The sequence below is a fragment of the Myripristis murdjan genome, chromosome 2 (genome assembly GCF_902150065.1).
Source record: "Myripristis murdjan chromosome 2, fMyrMur1.1, whole genome shotgun sequence".
In the NCBI taxonomy this organism is placed as follows: Eukaryota; Metazoa; Chordata; class Actinopteri; order Holocentriformes; family Holocentridae; genus Myripristis; species Myripristis murdjan.
Window position 1 is genome coordinate 590,897 of NC_043981.1, and position 20,147 is coordinate 611,043.

General features: G+C 41.5%; 2 protein-coding genes across 5 annotated transcripts in view; one reads left to right on the top strand and one right to left on the bottom strand.

Annotated features, from left to right (window-relative positions):
* harbi1 (harbinger transposase derived 1) overlaps nt 1-20,147 on the top strand; it is a 62,521-nt gene that overhangs the window by 40,975 nt on the left and 1,399 nt on the right. The gene's annotated exons all lie outside the window — the stretch shown is intronic.
* creb3l1 (cAMP responsive element binding protein 3-like 1) overlaps nt 1-20,147 on the bottom strand; it is an 86,343-nt gene that overhangs the window by 15,988 nt on the left and 50,208 nt on the right. For all 4 annotated transcript variants that reach the window (XM_030070699.1, XM_030070706.1, XM_030070690.1 and 1 more), the window contains exons 8-9: nt 19,457-19,515; nt 5,305-5,373 (exon numbers count right to left, since the gene is read on the bottom strand). In XM_030070699.1, the coding sequence (XP_029926559.1) occupies nt 5,305-5,373; nt 19,457-19,515 (128 nt within the window). The remainder of the gene's footprint in view (nt 1-5,304; nt 5,374-19,456; nt 19,516-20,147) is intronic.

A 20,147-nucleotide genomic window follows, 5' to 3' on the forward strand; every position in this document is an offset into this window, starting at 1 on the left:
TGGGGGAGAACAAGGTCACAAGACTGATGCGCATTGCAAGTTGCGGAGAGACACTTGAGACTTTCAATTTTAATTCACCTGCTGAATTACGTTTTTATTGCATCTATTTGATTTCAAGTTGGCAGCAGACCACGTTATTAAAATGGTATGAGCCAGTTTTTTTTTGTTGTTTGCAAATTGTAGTTGCAATTGTTTACAATTGTATGCAATGTTCATGTTAAAAGAGCACAGGCTTGTGCAATATTTATTTATTTATTTATTTTAGAAGTTACGCATGTGAGTCAATTGACGGCACTCATTTTATTTGATATAGCCTACTTTTCAATAAAAAGATTACGCTATAAATTGTCATGCCTCGATATCATTCTTATATAGCCTGCATATAATTTTAAGCTCAATAAATTCAGATAATATTTGACCGGAATTTCAAACATTTGTCCGGTAAATTGAAAACGTGCCGGTCAAGTTGTCCGGTGCCAATTCTTTCTAACGGAAACCCTGATTCTACACAAATCAAAAATGTAAAATGCATCAGTTCCTTGCCAGACACTGGGCGTTTAGAACAGCAAATGTAAAAGCTTTCATGAACCGGATTTTGTTTTAATCTCTAGTGTGTTGTTGCATCAGTAAGTGATGGAGTCCAAAGTTGCAAAACAAACATGTATTTATATGAATATAGCGAGGATAAAAACATTCATTAAAAATGGGGGCTTCACAGTTAAATTTATATTTGCTCGTAAAAATCAATAACTTTAACAGACGGTGACAGAGCTGGAAAAAAAGAGATGCGAGGCAGGTAGGTAATGGAAAGACAGAAGAGTCGGCTCTTTGAAGTGAACGACGGGAGCCGGCTCCTGATTGGGAGCCGTTTTTTTTTTTTTTTTTTCGGGAGCCGATTGGTTATTTTTTCTGCGAAAGCCGCACGTGATTGGTCAAGATCTGGGGTGCCGTCTGTCTGAGCTGAGCGCTTCACCCCGGACCGGCAGTTACACACACACACACACACACACATGTTGGTTTCCATCACTTCTGGGGACATTAAATTGACTTACATTCATTTCCTGGAGCCTTAACCTAACCACTACCTGCCTAACCCTAACCCTAACCCTAACCCTAACCTTAACCTAACCCTAAAGTTATCTTAGCTTTAAATCAAGTCTTCACCCTAAAATTAATGGTGCTCCCTTATGGGGACTTGCTTTTTGTCCCCATAAGGGAGGCGAGTCCCCACAACGTGACTGTGTAAACAGATTTATGTCCCCACAACATTAGCAATACCAGGTACACACACACACACACACACACACACACACACATGAACAGGAGAACAGGAGGGAGGGAGACAAGAGAGAAAGAAAGCAAGGGGCCAGGAGAGACAACACGAACGCGCTGGAAAGGTGGAGTTAAGAAAATGAGTGACAGCAGGAAAAGGAGTAATATCTGGACCCAGTTCAGTTTTATTGTCAATACAAAGGCAGAATGTGTAGAATCTGCAAGAAAAACATCTCTTATCGAGCCGGCTCCACTAACAACCTGCACAGGCACATGACAACTGTCCACCCATCAGTGCAATGGGAAGAAAAAACACAAGCAGTTGAACCTGATATTGATGAAGGTGAAGTGTGTCTACTGCTGCTGCTGCAGTGTGTACAGCAACTCAATTCAACTGTAAATAGTTAAGTTTGTTTTTGTATTTTATAATATATGTTTTGTAGCACTATGTAGAGTGAATAAATAAAGGCATATTTATATAATAAACATATATAAATAATAAAAAGAAAACATAACACATGTTTTTTTTACATTAGTAATTCATTTTGCGCATAACTTTACATTATTGTTGGTAATAAATTAATTTAAGCAACAAAAAATCTGAAGAGCCGCTTGGGAGCCGAAAGAGCCGGCTCTTTTTAGTGAGCCGAGCCAGAAGAGCCAGTTCTCTAAAAAGAGCCGGAATTCCCATCACTACTGGCCTCATTGTCCTGAGTGTGTGTTGCTGCTGCTCTGCTCTCTTCCTCCATGTCAATAGTGTAAACGTTCATTACGCCTTCGCGCAGCGCATTTTAAAGGCGAACCCAGGGGCTCATTTGATTGGTTTAAAGTGAATCGGCTGTGTCAAACCCACTCCACGCCTTCTCTCCTCCCTCTGCCGGTAGGAGGGACGGCGGAGTACTTTTTCGTCTTTTACAACGTTAGTTAGCTCGCTACTTTGTGTGTGTGTGTGACAGAGAGACAGAGAGAGAGAGAGAGACTCGTCTATGGCATTGGCTACTTTAAAACCAAGAATGAATTTAAATCAATCATGCAGTTGTATCATGTCAAAATCATCTGACAACAAGAGAAGTTACTAACAAAAATGGGAGACAGCCAGGGGTTAAAGTGGGCTGGAGCCCTCCGGAGCTCAGCTCTGCCACCCCGGAGCTGAGCTCCGCCACACCGGAGCTACTACAGTGACGCACTGCAACCCACAGGATGGACCGCAGGTTAATGAAGCCCGGGGAAGACAGCAAAGATGTCTCTTAAACTGATGATGTCGGCGCCGACAAGATTCGGCACGCCTACTTTACATATCGATATCTCCTAGACCGTTTATGACATACAGAAAAAAACGTCGGAAACCGAAGAAACACACTGGGATTAGACCGTCGTGAGACAGGTTAGTTTTATCCTACTGATTTTACCCTACTGACATTACGGTAACTCCGTAGGACTACTGACACTTCGACCGTCCAATCACAGAAGAGTCCCCGGTGTGTCACATGTTTGTAATATGAGCTTCTCAGTACCGTAACTCCTGAACCAATGGAGCTATCGAAAAAATTAAGACGGTTTCTGAAAGCAGAGAACCGGAGCTTTCCGATGGTGGTCAGGTTCAGGCCTTTCCAAATTAAGCCATTCGTTCAGGTTTCTCTGGTTGTATGTACAACCACGGACAGCACACAATGTCCCTAAACTCCGGGGCATCTCACCACACAACAATACTAACCCTTTTCTTTATCCAACCACTAACATTGAATCCATGAAACGAAACTTTACCAAACGTAAACACCAGTTACCACCAGCCAGCTCGAATCTTTTTCCGCCTAAACTACTACTTCCGCTGGCGCACCGGAGGTTTGTAACATAACTGCTGATAATGGTTTCCCCAGCAACTCCAACAGGAAAATTGTGGATATGTTGCCACTCTTTGTTGCTATGCACAGCTGTTACATCATCTAATGTTGCTTTCACTGGCACTCAGCCAACAAAGTTACATTCACTGAAACTTGGATATCAAACACTGACAAGAATCTACCCAACCAGAAGCACATCAGAAAACAAGGAGATTTTTTTGTACTGTTTGCGGAGGCGAAGGTCACCTCAGTGGCAGGAGGCTAACAGTTAGCATTTGGGGCATCAAGCCGGTATCCAGCACTCAGTAACAATGACAAGAAGACAGCACCACTACTACATTAACAGACTTCAAATATTTAACTGAAGGCAACCCCAAAAAATAAATACATAAATAGAATACTGAGTGATTACTACTGGACCTATAACTTGGAGGACTGGAGCAAATTTAAAACGCTTATCAGTTTGCCTGCAAGCCAATTTGAACACTTTTAAAGATTTTTTTTAATGCTACATGGAAATGTGGACACTCTGACACTCTGGAGATTGTGGGAGAGTCTAGTGAGAGTTTGATGTGTGCTGACTCATGTTTCCTACTTTCTGCCAACTCATCGTCCCTCTCTGGGTGGTATAACATGATGTGTCACAGAGAGGCTAGAGTCATCAATGCCGTGTGTGTGTGTGTGTGTGTGTGTGTGTGTGTGTGTGTGTGTGCGTGTGCGTGTGCGTGCTTGCATGCATATGTGTATGCATGCGTGCGTGCATGTGTGCATGCATCCATGTGTATATGTTTGTGGTGTGTGTCTGGGGTGTGGGGGGGGGGGCTCTCTCCCCTCTATGATGATTGCTACTGCTAACCCTCAGCTTCAATGACAGGCTGTGGATGGCCTGCACAGCAAGACACACAAGAAAGACCAACACCCTCCCCACCTTCCATCCCACCCCACCCAAAGATAATAGCAGACTAGTTTGATATTGTTATGATAACAGAGAAGGCAACTCAGTTTGGTGAGTGTGAGTGTGTGTTTGTTTGAGATTTTGAGTTTCTATCTTTGGATGGAACATATCAATATTCTCCTGAATTCAGCACCCATATAATCTAATCCCCATCATCTGTGTTTTATTTGACATCATCACAGAGCACATAATAGTGCTGGAAAGTGGAGGCCAGGTTTCCAAAGTAAATTTCCCATTCATTTCTCCTGCAGACTTTTCTGAAAAATCATTATTTCACAAACGTTACATCTTGAATGGCAACAATCCCCTACAAGAGGATCATGACATTATTTAAATTGATTCTGAGCAAAAAAAAACAAAAAAAACAATAAATATTAAACATTAAACAGGGAAAGTTACAAAACTGCATACATATTGTGTTTTCTAAAGAAAAAAAAAATCTTCCCATCCCTAACCCTCACTCCTGCTGGTGCTCCTCATCCAAGAAAAACGCAAAATATCTGACTTCAAATCAAGCGAGCAATGACAAATGAAAAACTTCTTCATCTTGACACACTCAAAGCTATTGCTATCACTTTGGTAAAAGCTCTGAGTGGTACAACTTTTTTTTTTTTTTTTTTTTTAAAGAATTGTGGGTAATGTAGTAAATAATGGCTTCTGAAGAAGCATATAACAGTGTTGTTGTTGAACCGTAAATACTTTATGGCCAATTATAGTATTCACTATGGCATATATGAATGGGAATTTTACTTAAGAGCTCTACATGCCAGTTCTGTTGGTATCTTTGAGTTTAGAAGCTAACATTAGCTAATGGACTAACATTAGCTAACATTAGCTAATTAGCTAATGGGGTGTTAGACTGCAGCTAATGTAATAGCTGCAGTTAGCTAGCTGTTTCTAAGTTAGCAAATCGGCTCAAATGTAAACATTAGCTAGCAGGCTAAAAGGAAGCAAAAAGGTACCAATAATGGACTGCATTTTTAGCACATTCTTCTAGTCTACTAATAACTTAAAACACTTTACAACGTTTGCCTCACATTTACCCATTCTCACACACTGATCGCAGAGACTACCATGCAAGGTGCAAAGCTGCCAGCAGTGCTCAGATGATGTCACATAAAACTGAGACATTTGTGATTGGGTAATAATAATTGTGTTGATTTAAGACAAATTTTGTGTTGATCTAAGGACACTGGCTACTTTGTCTGTGTGTGCATGTCTGTGTGCAATTCTCACCTGTTAGCAGTCTCCAAGTTTTCAACTTTCCTCCACAGGTCACTGTTTTCTGATGTATAGCTCTCCACCCTTACACACACACACACACACACACACACACACACACACACACACACACACACACACACACACAGAAATCCTGGTCAATCTCTTTGTTTGACAGATAAAGTTAAATACCAGTCATATCATTCTGATCATATATAATCACCACTATTTGTGTTAAGTGGATTCTTAAAATGCTGCTGCTACTGAAAAAAGTAAATGAGGTGTGTATTTGTTACCAAGGTTTAGCCAATAGAAGTAATGCTAATCATATTTCATACTTTCAAACAAAGATTGGAAAAAAAAATATCATATGATCATAAATCATATGATGATTCTGGAGGTCACGGTGAACAGATATTTTAAGAGGAAATTTACAAATAACATTTTAGAATATCCAAAGCCACTTGTCAGCTGTTTTGCAACAAAATTGATCCATTATCTACATACGTAATGTAATGTACTTGACTCAAAGTTGCAATTTTAAAAAAAATCCTGTCTACTTCAGTAAATTCTTTTGCATAAAAGAAATCTTGGACAGAAACAAGTAGAAAGAGGAAATGGGGAGATGAGGAGGATGAGATAAACTCAACTCTTTCTGCCTGTCTCACATCCCCTTTTCTCCTCTTTCATCATCTGCTAATCCTATTAATCTCCATTATAAACCAGGCATCCTGCAGATTTCTTTCTCTCTTACTTCTCTCATAATCCTTTTAATCCCTACACATTAGGTTTTGATCTGGTTCATTCATACAGGATTCTTTCACCAACTCATCCTGCTGTTTGTTCTCCTGTCCTCATCTCCACAAAAGATACGGAAAATAAGGAGGATACAAAAGAGAGGACAAAAAGGGTTTCTGTTTTCCTCAAACCTTGTCATCTCTGTTTATCTCTGTTATCTCTATTTGTGATGTATTAATTCAGCTCAGGGTGCTTTATCGATATCAAGATTCTCATCTTTTTACAGTCCAGTCATTATGATTAGTGGTTGGTTTCCATCTCTCTTAATGAAACACTATACTGGATGAAATGCTGACAGAGGACCCGATTTTTATTTACAGAGCCCAAAAGCCACCTATTTTTTTCTCGTCCTCATGATATCAAACCCTCAAATTCATGAAACTGTGCCTATATTTTGCATAATTTGTGCTCTTGTTTAAATTAAGCCTTCCCTTAAAGCTTATGATCTTAATAAAATCATATGCGTCACTGTCCTCTTTATTTTTTACACTCCCACATCTGCTAAATAGGTAAGTCACAGTTTTCACTGAAGATTCTTACTCAAATTAAACATATCTACAACTTTGGCTTCTTAATACAGTTGAGAGGTCACAGAGTCTTTATAGAGGAAATTCACATATTTTGTGACAATGTTGTAACTCTCTGGTGAAAGAGAAAGCAATTCCAGAAGAGGGTTTCTCTCTCATGTATATGTATATATATATATGTGCATATATATACAGTACAGGCCAAAAGTTTGGACACACCTTCTCATTCAATGCGTTTTCTTTATTTTCATGACTATTTACATTGTAGATTCTCACTGAAGGAATCAAAACTATGAATGAACACATGTTGAGTTATGTACTTAACAAAAAAAGGTGAAATAACTGAAAACATGTTTTATATTCTAGTTTCTTCAAAATAGCCACCCTTTGCTCTGATTACTGCTTTGCACACTCTTGGCATTCTCTCCATGAGCTTCAAGAGGTAGTCACCTGAAATGGTTTTCACTTCACAGGTGTGCCTTATCAGGGTTAATTAGTGGAATTTCTTGCTTTATCAATGGGGTTGGGACCATCAGTTGTGTTGTGCAGAAGTCAGGTTACTACACAGCCGACAGCCCTATTGGACAACTGTTAAAATTCATATTATGGCAAGAACCAATCAGCTAACTAAAGAAAAACCAGTGGCCATCATTACTTTAAGAAATGAAGGTCAGTCAGTCCAGAAAATTGCAAAAACTTTAAATGTGTCCCCAAGTGGAGTCGCAAAAACCATCAAGCGCTACAACGAAACTGGCACACATGAGGACCGACCCAGGAAAGGAAGACCAAGAGTCACCTCTGCTTCTGAGGACAAGTTTATCCAAGTCACCAGCCTTAGAAATCGCACGTTAACAGCAGCTCAGATCAGAGAGCAGATAAATGCCACACAGAGTTCTAGCAGCAGACCCATCTCTAGAACAACTGTTAAGAGGAGACTGCGCCAATCAGGCCTTCATGGTCAAATAGCTGCCAGGAAACCACTGCTAAGGAGAGGCAACAAGCAGAAGAGATTTGTTTGGGCCAAGAAACACAAGGAATGGACATTAGACCAGTGGAAATCTGTGCTTTGGTCTGATGAGTCCAAATTTGAGATCTCTGGTTCCAACTGCCGTGTCTTTGTGAGACGCAGAAAAGGTGAACGGATGGATTCCACATGCCTGGTTCCCACTGTGAAGCATGGAGGAGGAGGTGTGATGGTGTGGGGGTGTTTTGCTGGTGACACTGTTGGGGATTTATTCAAAATTGAAGGAACACTGAACCAGCATGGCTACCACAGCATCCTGCAGCGACATGCCATCCCATCCGGTTTGTGTTTAGTTGGACCATCATTTATTTTTCAACAGGACAATGACCCCAAACACACCTCCAGGCTGTGTAAGGGCTATTTGACCAAGAAGGAGAGTGATGGAGTGCTGCGGCAGATGACCTGGCCTCCACAGTCACCGGACCTGAACCCAATCCAGATGGTTTGGGGTGAGCTGGACCGCAGAGTGAAGGCAAAGGGGCCAACAAGTGCTAAACACCTCTGGGAACTCCTTCAAGACTGTTGGAAAACCATTTCAGGTGACTACCTCTTGAAGCTCATGGAGAGAATGCCAAGAGTGTGCAAAGCAGTAATCAGAGCAAAGGGTGGCTATTTTGAAGAAACTAGAATATAAAACATGTTTTCAGTTATTTCACCTTTTTTTGTTAAGTACATAACTCCACATGTGTTCATTCATAGTTTTGATTCCTTCAGTTAGAATCTACAATGTAAATAGTCATGAAAATAAAGAAAACACATTGAATGAGAAGGTGTGTCCAAACTTTTGGCCTGTACTGTATATATATATATATATATATGTACACGATTTTGCCACAGCCATTCATCCATTCTGGTAAAGATATTTTTTTTTTTTTCTTTTTTTCTTGAGTTTACCATTGGACTCTCCTGATAGGGAGTTGGCTCTCTTTGGATGTTCAGAGAACTCCCCACATTGAAATAGCTCTGTTGATGGGCATGACACTAGCAAAAAACTTATTCTGGAAGACTGGAATACACCAACTCCAGTGTGCTTCAGAAACTGGTTGCATGAACTTGTTGTAGTTATTCACATAGAGAAAGTGCGATCTAATAATTCTAATAATTCTTTGTAATATCACAACTTAATTTGACTGCATTTGCATTTATATATAGATTACATTTTTTTCTTTGTTTTGTTTTTTGTACCCAGGAAGGATTGTGTGTAACCTTGTGTAACCCATGGTTAAAAGGCAGTAATAAATAGACATAATTAGCCATAAAAAAATATAAATATACTTGCCATTTCATATTAAATGTTCCCCTTCATTTAATGTGCTACTGTCTCTTTAAGACTCCTCGGTAGTCGCGAGCTACTTTGTCAACAGTATGCGAACCATAGATATCTATAATAAAGGCTAGATGTCTTACGGCGGAGTCTGTAACGTCATCACCGGGCGGCCATCTTACCACAGGCAAGCTCTCTGGCAGAATCTGTGGTACCTGAGGGAAGGTGAGTGATCTGCACAAACGTAAATACTCTTATCTCGCTGAAATCTGGACGGATTTACAAACGGTTTGGCTTCTTACAAACGTTATTAATGTGGCTACAATTCTGGATGTTTGACCTGAAGTGTAACATAATTATTAATTAAGTGCAGTATTATAACTACACCTCTGACGTTCATAACAAACCACACCATTTGAAAATCTGTAGAAAATTGAGCAAGTTATGGTTATTTAAAAGTACATGCACCACTACCACACAATGTTATAGGTGAGCGAGCTGACTGTGGCAAGATGGCCGCCATGTGTGGACGTGCGACTCCATTGGCCGGCAGCGCTGACGAGACATCTAGCCTTTATTATAGATATCTATGATGCGAACTAGCTCAGCTCAGAAGACCAACAGAAAAGACCATCAAAAAAGATGGAAACGACACGAAACCAATCAGTGCAGGATCTAACATAAATTACAAACATCTTTAAGAAAAGTTATCCATTACCAAACCGAGAATCTACCCTACTACACCAGAGTGGCGATTAATGAATCGGTTGAAGACGGTTTTGGTGAGTTTTCACTTTTTTTCTTCTGTCTTTTAAGTTGAATGAACGTATTACACTGTAACAAGCTGGCGATGTAATTGGTCAACCAAACCCATTGCTACATGATCCATATATATTTCTGTTGTATTTTTAGGGCCCTCGCCTCTCTGGAAGAGGGCCCTATTGTTATTGTAGTGTTTCTTTCTTCATTTTCTTCTTCTTCTTCTTCTTACGTCCAAATAACGTTTAATTTGACCCCCTAAACATGCTCAAAAACTCACCAAATTCGGCAAGCACACCAGGTCTGACGAAAAAATGTCCCAATTTGCGTTGCAAAGTTCACGTTCTCACGTTTGGTGTGAAGAGGCTGACACTTGGCATTAATTAAGCCCCTGGAGTCTAAAGTAAAGGTCTGATGGCTTTGAAAACTATGCAGATGGAAAGAGGGTGAAAATTCCTACAAAAATATGTAGTTTTGATGTGGATTGGACCAAGTTTGTGGGAGCTGTGAAGAGTTTTCAAGCGTTTTTGACTCTGGTGTGCTCTGCTCTGCACTCTGCCTGGACATGTGACTCACTCTAGCTGCCTCAGGAATGCGCAATACACACCCATTGTAAGACCTCAGAGGGAGCAGAAAACACTCTCAAACTAAAACTGCCATAACTCAAAAACGGTAAAAGATAGCAAAATCATGTAAATGGGAGATTTATAGATCCGAGTCTCGTGACTCGTTTAAGCTTTGAATAAAGTCTGTAACTCAAACAGTGACCGAGATGTGACACCTCAAACAGGGGTTTGAGGTGTCACATATAAACGTATATTTTTAATAAAGTGTTGGATTATTATAGAGTTAAAGTATCTGATACATTGCTTAATATTCAATCAATAATAATGACTTAGGAAGAACAAAGATTCAAACAAAGCCTTTATAGTATTTATTTATTCCCAATACTGTCCGACTGAAGACGTGCAGAGTCCCGCTGGCCCTGGAGGACAAGAGGTGAGTCGGAAACTCAGAATGATGTTATGTAGGCTCAGGGGTTAGAATAAAATCTCTAATTTATACAGACACTTTACAACAGAGAAGTAGAGAACGGAGAAATTAATAGCCTACTTTTATGTTTTATGAACAACTGAACATTTGAAGCTGCCTTTCGCCAACTATTATGTCCGTTCTCTCACTGCTACTAGAATTTGAGCCACCGGCGCTGCTAAATAATGGCGAATTTGGCGATTTTTTTTTGGGCTTTATCGGGCTGTCGGGCCTGAAGTTCGGCTAATTAGGGCCTGGGTCGGGTCGGGTCTTAATTTTCAGGCCCAATGAGAATTCTAATCGTGCCACAGCCTGCGGCCTTTCAAAATAAAAGCCCAAAACTCTTTCAAAATAAAAGCACCGAAAAATACCCTTACAACTGGCACAAACAGACGAATTGTCTGCACTTCGACACGCGTGCTGTCCCCGACGTGCACGGGGGGGCGAGGGCCCATCCAAAGCTGCTTGCAGCTTTAATGTTTGTTTTGTTGTCAGAAAGTCTAGCCTTTACGTGAATAATCCCTGTAGTTTTACATTTTGTTTGATTATTTTATGCTGAGTGATCATAACGTCTTGTCAGACGCTATCGAGTAACCATGGCAACACACTCAGTGGCGAGTGAAATAGTTACTCACCTGCCATCACTATGTAGCCTATATTGAGAGAGTTACCCATTGCTTTCGGTTGAAAAGACGTTTATTTATTTTCTGTATTGTTTATGGCCGTTGTGCAGGCCAGGTATTTTACCCCGACCCTTGAACCCGACGACAGACCGTCTACAGATAAAAAAAAAAAATTAAAAATGAAGAACTTGCATGAAGAAAAAATGTTTTATATCCCAAGAAAGAGTAAGCTTGGAACTTTAAATTAAAACAGAGATCAGATTTTTTAATACATTCCCACATGCACTTATGGGCCAATGAAAATCTGACACGAAAACCTTTTTTTGGATTTGGAGAGGCTGCCATCCAGAAACCGATGCATATATCTGACTAACCATTAATGCTTTGAACAGTCCATGTATGTATCTCAAAGCTCTGAAAAAAATCAAGCAGCTGGGGCAAATACAAAGTTGTTTTCTGAAGGCCCAAACATGGTCGACCACGAAACCTGTGTAATATTTTTTTCCATTTTTGAGGGGCTGGCATGCCTACCAGTTATGATGTACGACACATTTGTGCGAGGGCCCACCTAGGAGGCTGTGCATCCACAGACTGACAAGCAAAACATTTTTATTAGGTCATTTTTTTGGCTGAGCTCTACATATTAAAAACATTTTTTCCTCCATAATTTCACATTCTGTTGACTTGGGCGTTGAGAAGTCTTACAGCAGAGAAATATGTTTTTTCTGTACATGTGTCTGTGTATCTGTCTAAGTCCTCAGCTGGTTTTTGGAACACCGGAGAAAGGCAAATACACCTGGTGGAGATCTGCACTCTACTGAGTGCATTCTTTTAGTCATGTCTGAGTGCAGACATCTTTCTCTCTCTCTCTCTCTCTCTCTCTCTCTCTCTCTCTCTCTCTCTCTCTCTCTCTCTCTCTCTCTCACTCTCTCTCCCTTGTCTTTTCATAGCAGTGGATGCTTTGAGTTTGACCCATGTGTTCAGCAGGCTGTTGGAGTCCTGCCATAGGCAGAATTGAATAGAAAGATGAAGAAGAGGAGAACTGACTTCACTTTTGATGTTCTTAAACCAAACAAGAGTAGGAGGAGGGCGGAGACAGAGTGAAGGTAAAGAAGAGGAGTGTGCTGATATAATGCACCAGCATGCATTATGTTTTCTTGTAAGCAAAATCTCTCTCTCTCATAAAAGATGTTCTTTTTTCTGTTTGTGAGGGGAGAAGTAACCAGTCATTTGTTAGAGAAGTTAGAGACAGTGGAAATCAATCATACTATGCTCTTAAATGTGCTCAATACAAACTTTTGATGTGCTTTTTTTATAAATGAAATGTATTGTAATCAGTGTTGGGGTCGTTACTTAAAAAAGTAATGCATTACTTAGTGTAATTAGTTACACTACTCATCACATTAGTTGTGCATTACTCTCCAACATCGCCTGAGTTGTATTGTCATGTAACAATATCATATTGAACCTTATGGGCTCTGTTTTCCCGGCCGCGGACCCGGTGTAGTGCAATTTTGGCTAACAGGCGGGCAGCATGCACACATCACCAAACCTCACAATCAGCACAAACGGTGCCAATCTCCTTTGATCTGACATCAGTTGTGATGGGACGATATGGTCGATATGGAGATAAATTTATGTGGTACAGTGGTCTCTCGTTTATCGCGGGAGTTACGGTCTAAAAATAACCCGCAATAGGCGAAATCCGCGAAGTAGTCAGCTTTATTTTTTACAATTATTATAGATGTTTTAAGGCTGTAAAAGCCCTCAATACACACCTTATACACTTTTCTCAGACAGGCATTAACATTTTCTCACTTTTCTCTCTTGTTTAAACTCTCAAAGTTCAAACCTTCGTAGAAAAATAAGTCCAGTATTATAGAGTGAACGCATTTTGTACTGTACAGGAGACACGGCACGGAGGAGATTGATTGACAATGGTCTACAGTCCCTTAGCCAATCAGGACGCAGAACACAATGCACGGGCTCTCCCTTAGCCAATCAGGACGTAGAACACAATGCGCTGTTAAAAAAAAAAAAAAAAAAAAAAGCATGCAAAATTGCACTAAAAAAAATCTGCGAAACTGCGAGGCCGCGAAAGGTGAACCGCGCTATAGCGAGGGACCACTGTATAGTGTTTTTTGTCGGTATTTACTGCATTGTTAATGTACCTGACATTCCGGAAACCTGCCCTTGAGGTTTTGGTGACGTGTGCGCACTGCGCTGCGCGCCTGTCAGCCAAAGTTTCACTACACCGGCTCCGCCTCACCTGGGGCAGTAGACCTCCATGTCAATAGTGTAAACTTTCATTACACCTTCATGCAGCGCATTTTAAAGGTGAGGACAGGGGCTCATTTGATTGGTTAAAAGTGAATCGGCTGTGTCAAACCCACACCACGCCTTCTCTCCTCCCTTGCGCTGGTAGGAGGAACGGCGGAGTACTTGCGCAACGGCGCACGGCATGCCAAAATTGCAAAATCCACTTGGCCACACCCAGTTGGCGAAGCACAGCTGCGCTGCGCCCCCGCCTTGCCCGGTCTGCGAAAATAGAGCCCTATATGTCTATGTACCAGCAGAAATCCCCATCTTAATGTGACAGACATGCTCAAGATATTTCTTTCATGCTTTATTCTTTAATAAAGTAACACTAAAAATCCAACAGCAATGCCAGTGAAAAGCAGCCCATTTCATGTTTTGTTCACAGCAGTGGATAGTTGTTCCTGGCCTGGGCACAGGTTGCACTAACCCTAACCCTAACCCTAACCCTAATCTCTCCTGAAGACCCTAACAACAAGAGCTCTGCACCTGTAGAACTGAAGATCACAAGAACTGAAGTAGAAGAGAAAGAGGAAGAAGAAGAAGAAGCAAAGAAGAATCTCCTAGACTTCAAACTTCACTTAAAAACAACAGCAATTTTAATTGCTAAACTTAATAAAGCGAAATCCTTCATTCTCTTTCTCTCTGCACCTTCCCTCCTGGGTGACCACCGTCCACCAGGGGAAAACAGCCGGAGCAGAAAAGAACATCGGAGAACCCGCAAAATAGCTCTGGGTAGACTCAGGAATACCTCACGGTGCCAACAAGAGTCCTACTTGTGCTATTCTAGTAAGTATACAACCCCCCTGGGTCTCACTTGGAGACAGCACGCAGGAAGGGCGGCCTCAGGGTGTCAAAGGCCTTAATTGTGACCCAGTTTTCTACTGGAGGCTAGCTGCAACCACACAACAGTCCATACTGCACCACACACGTCAAATCTGATCAAACCGCCTAACCAATTGGGCTTTTTCAACCGATCACTACCCTCCAAATTAACAGCCTCTAGTCCAAGCTTAGAGGACTAGCGAGGTTGCAACGGGACCACAGGCGCTTCATTTCCTCAAACTTTTCCCATTTGAACCTAAAACCAAGCCAAAAATTAAAAATGGCAATGGACGACTTTAAAATTCTGAGTAAAAATCTTAAAAAGTACCTGAAGTACTTGCACCACCAAGGTGAAGTACAACAGGCGGAATACCGGGACCTTCTCCTAAACAACCCCAAACAAATTGCAGGCCTACTGCAACCTTTTGGCCTCCAATTGTCAGACATGGCAACAGCAGATTGGATACAAACCTCTCTCCTAAAAATTTCCAACCATTTCCTCAAATTGGCACAGGATACAGAATGGGAAATCACCCAGACTAACACGACCAGGTGGAGAGAGGCCTGGACAGTGACAGTTCGATGGGTCCAAAAGGAAATTAAAAAGCTGGACAGCTCTACTACCAATAAGGCACAACAAAGACTAGTGTTGCAAAAGTTGGAAAATTTCCATTGGAATTTTCGGAAATTAATGGGAATTAACGGGAATAAATGGGAATTTTGGGGGAATTTTTGGGAATTTATATTCACTGCATTCACCGGGTCATATATATGTATACATAATAAGCATTTTGGTTTGTTAGAAGCAGATATGCATGCAAACATGTTACATTATAATGAATTTCCAGGGAATTTTCGGGAATTTTCCCGAGCTGAGTCAAACTGTCGTGAATATTGGCATAACCAGTGTGCAAAATAAGGGGGAGCAAAGAGGTGCACAGCTCCCCTGGTGGTGACATGAGCTCCCCTGGCTGGAAACATTGTGAAATTTTGGGTGAGCGGTGCCTGCTCGGTGCCGGCCAGCACCGCATGGTGTGTGTGGCCACCCGGTCACGTCTGCCGGATCTGGTTGATTATTATTATCAGTTCATTATTGATTGTGCAATGCCGTGATTCACAGTTAATCGCGCTGCGCGCATTAAACAATTTTGTGGAAGCAGGAAGAAGCATGATTTACATCGTGCATGTGCTCGTGCATGAGCGCCCGTACCATACTGGAGCACACCCCCTCCAACCGTGCCAGAGTAATTTTAAGTTGATTTAATTAAACAGTCAAACGTTACTTTGGTGGTCTGTGGATTAATTTTTATCATGTGGATTGAAGTTTGCGTAGCCCATATAAATGCTCGGGAAATCTGTTGTTCAAATGAAATTAACCTGATCCATTGGGGCGTTTTATGTAAATATCCTACATTAAGATATTAATGGTATCACCCGTGTCTAGAGGGTCTAGTGTGTAAACGGCTGAAACCCTCGATGATTCTGTGGTGACACTACTGATGAAATGTTCCATAGTCAACCCAAACTTTAGGAACTAAAATGGGGGGAAGTATGGGTGCATTGATGCCACACATATACACACACACAGATATATGTGTGGGTGGGTATGTGGGCGTGGGTGCACACATACAGCCCCCTACTTAAAAGCAAGCGTCAAGACACTCTGCCACCCAAAATTAAAACCAGCCCAAAACAAACCAAAAGAAATAGCAATTCATTTAAAAAAAAAAAAAAATTTGACCATGTCTGGGGGAGCCTGAATCCCAGTACCAGGTGTCGGGTTCTGCCACATGGTCTCACATCAACAAACAAATCCGAATCTCCCAACTACCAAACCTCGGCGTTAACTGGACCAGATCTGACGGCTCCTGAATCCCAGTACCGGGCGTCAGGTCCTGCCATCTGGTCTCGTAGCAAACAAAAAACTCTCTGCACACCCAAACTGCCAAACATCTGTGCTGACTGGACCAAGTTTGACAGTTCCTGAATCCCAGTACCAGGCGTCAGGTCCAGTCATATGGTCTCATACTAAACAAATCTTACAAGTCTACCAACTTACAAGTCCAACTGCCAACCATCTCCGTATTTAATACGTATTCTCTCTAAAACAGTAAGACTAGACCCTAATCCTCCATCCTTAATCTTATCCCTAAATCTAAAAAATACCCTAAATTAACCTTTGTTTAATGTACACCTAAACCTAACCTCACTCTAACCTTAACCTTTCTAAATTATACCTAACCCTAACCTTATCCTAACCTTAACCTTTTAAATTACACCTAAACCTAACCTTATCCTAATCCTAACCTTAACCATTTTAATTTACTCCTAACCCTAACCTTATCCTAACCTTAACCTCTTTTAGTTCATGGGGTGATCAAAAACTTAACCTGATCTTAACCTTAACCTTTTTAATTTACACCTCACCCTAACCTTAACCTCTTTTAGTTCATACCTAAACTTAAACCTTAGCCGAGCAGCCATTTTGTCTGCTCAAGAACCCCACCCCCCCACCCCGCGGCCATTTTGGGCACCCGGCGGCCATTTTGTGCCCTCGGACGGCAGCCATTTTGTTTTTGTAAAACAGCCCCCCACCCCTTGCGTGTGTAGCATGGACACAACGCCTCCTGTTTCTGCCATTATTAAAACAAAAACAGTTACCGGACCTTTGTGATAGCTGGGGAATGTGGAGGGACAGAAGCCTGTAACAACAGGACCCATCCCCCCACTGACCCCATGAAGCGCTCCTAGGCATAGATTTATTATTAGGACCAGGGCCCCAATTTGTTGCAACACGTAACGACTTGAGGGGAAGGGGTGACTCCATAAGGCTGGACCACGTCTGACAGTTCCTGAATCCCAGTACCGGGCGTCAGGTTCTGCCACATGGTTTCACACTGACCCTGAACCTCAGTCAAGGCGGGTTGTTCTTCAGGGTTTTGGCAGCTCAGTAACGGATGTGGGTCAGTGACCTTTCACGCGAAAACTCACAACCAAAGCCGCTCGTACTACCGAAATTGGAGATGGAGTGTGAGTGAGATATCGAGTGTATTGTTTCCCTAACCTAACCCTCACGCAACAAATTAGAAGTAATGTACATACCGTATTTCCCCAATTAATAGCCCGGGCATTTAATATGCAAAATCAACTTGGACCCCAGGCGTTTAAAAGAACCAGGCGGCTATTTGCTGCAGGCCTTTATTTATTTTTGCACAGACCTGCACCAGGCCATTATTGTGATGACAGTTACTGTCCAACATATTTATAGTCGGTCGAGTGCCGCAGAGTTATTGTGCGGCTAACTGTTTACTTCTGCAAAAATAAGGTGAATAGCCTTATTTTGGGTTACCTCAATATAATGCAAATAATCGCCCCGGTGGTTATTCGGGTGGGCGTTTAATACGCAAAATGGGTGCAGACCCCAGGTGTTTAATAGAACCAGGCGGCTATTTGCGGCCGGGCGATTAATTGGTGAAATACGGTATCTCCACGCCTAAAAGTTATAGACTCCTCTGTCCTATCTCCAGCACACACGCTACCCCAAAGTGAGGTGGCTACTCGCACGAGGTCAGGCGACAGTTGCTGAAGCATGCATGAAGGCTATTTTTTTTTTTTATAACCGCCCATTATGCAAATAATTGAAGAACATATGTAATGCAAGTAAAGCCACAATTGTTTGATTTGTAACTGTAATGTAATTACTGAATTTAGGAGCAGTCATGCATTACATTACTGTGTTACAGACAAATGCAATGTGATTACAGTAACACATTACTTTGTAATGTGTTACTTTGTAATGTGTTACCCCAACACTGTCTGTAATAATATAAATTAAGACAAGTTTCAGTCAAGGTGTTTTTTGTGTATAAGAGGATGAATGTACTGTATTATAGCAAGTAAGCGTTGTTGTTTGGTCTTGGTCAGCAGTGCTCATGTTGAATGAAGGTTAGAACTGAAACACTGTGAAAGGGAAACAGTGTTGAACACACATTTTAAAACTTTTCCACATTCTGGACCCCCAAGTTGACTCTAAATAAGCCTTGGACCCCCTCTTCAAGAGGTTTTTCCCTCAGGGCTTTGATATGAAAAGGTATTTTGTCCACGTGTCATACTTATGTCATACTATCATGCCCCTTTTCCACTAGTACCTACTTGGCTTGACTCGGCTCGACTCTACTTGCCTCAACACGGTTTAGGTGGTTTTCCATTACAATTGAGTACCAGCTCACCGTGGGTGGAGTCGTCATAGCAAGGTGGCGCACCGTCCAGCTCCCTCTGGATTCTTTGGGCCGCCACCAAGCTCAGAAGTCTCCACCTCTTCATTTTACCACGGTACCGGTTTGCTTGCCATTTTCTGACTTTGCCAACTTCAGCGATGATCAACGCGCACGGTCGCTGTTGCGTTTTTTTTTTTTTTTTTTTTTTTTTTTTTAATGCCGGGTTTGGTTTCCGTGCAGGAGTCGCTCTCATGTGTCATCGCTCCCTGTCCAATCAGTTGCCTGCACAGCGTTTATGTCACATTTCGGCTCGACTCAGCTCGACTCAGCTCGCTTGGAACCCCGGCTGAGTAGGTACCAAAATAGTATCTGCTACCAGGTACTACCACCTAATGGAAAAGCTCTCAAACCGAGTAGAGTCGAGCAAAATGACAAGAAACTTAGCAATTCTTTCTTAAGATTATTAAAATTATGTGTTTAAATGCTTGCTTACGTTTAAAGACGTAATTAAATTACAGTGAAATTAACCTACTCGCCTTTATGCTCCACCCCCTGGAAGACCCTCAAGAACCCTTGAGGGTCCCCAGACCCCACTTTAAAAACCACAGGATCAGCTAACTGTTGTATCTGGTCAGATAAGTATCAGTGTCTTGTTGACACCTAACTACAATGAGAGAACAGGGTTTGAAAATCAAGACAGACAGACAGACAGACAGGTAAATCTGCAGGGAGAGGAGAAGTGGAAAAAGAGAGAGAAAATGAGAAATTCCTCTCTGTCTTACTTTTTCTCCAGACATTCCACATATTCTTTCTTTTTCCTTCGACTTTCTTGAGCTGAGATCTAAATGGAAAGACAGACAATTGAGAGAAAGACCAGTATATTAATTATATATGAGGTAAAGTCTGTAATCCAGTTAAACAAGTTTCCAAAAATCAGACCATGGCTTTTAAGATGTTGAACAATTAGAAATGTCTAGCAGAAGTGTTGTTGACCTGTAAATGTTTAACTTGACCCATAAGGACCCACGGTGACACAGGTGTCACACAGCCTTCAAATGTCCTGGAAAGCCCCTTATACATGTTTATGTTTGATTTTTAACTCATAAAGTCCCTAAGTGACATCTACTCAACATCCTGGTGCAGTCATGTGACACTCTGTCAGTCTGTGTATCCATGACAACATTTTCAACATGGTGGCCAGCACAGTTGGCACATTTCACAGAGGCAACTCATTTCAAAAAGCTTGCTTTTTGTCAATAAAAGTGAGTCACCACTCATTTCACGATGCAAATTATTTTATAACATGCTCCTTACTGTATTTAACCTGTTCTGACCTCATTTTTTGAAGAAACTCATATAAAACAACTTAAGAAAACATTGCTGTGACATATATGTCACATCGGGCCCTTAGTCTTAAAAAAGTCATGTAAAATTCTATGTGACGCCCGTGTCACAATAAGAAAAATGGCAATG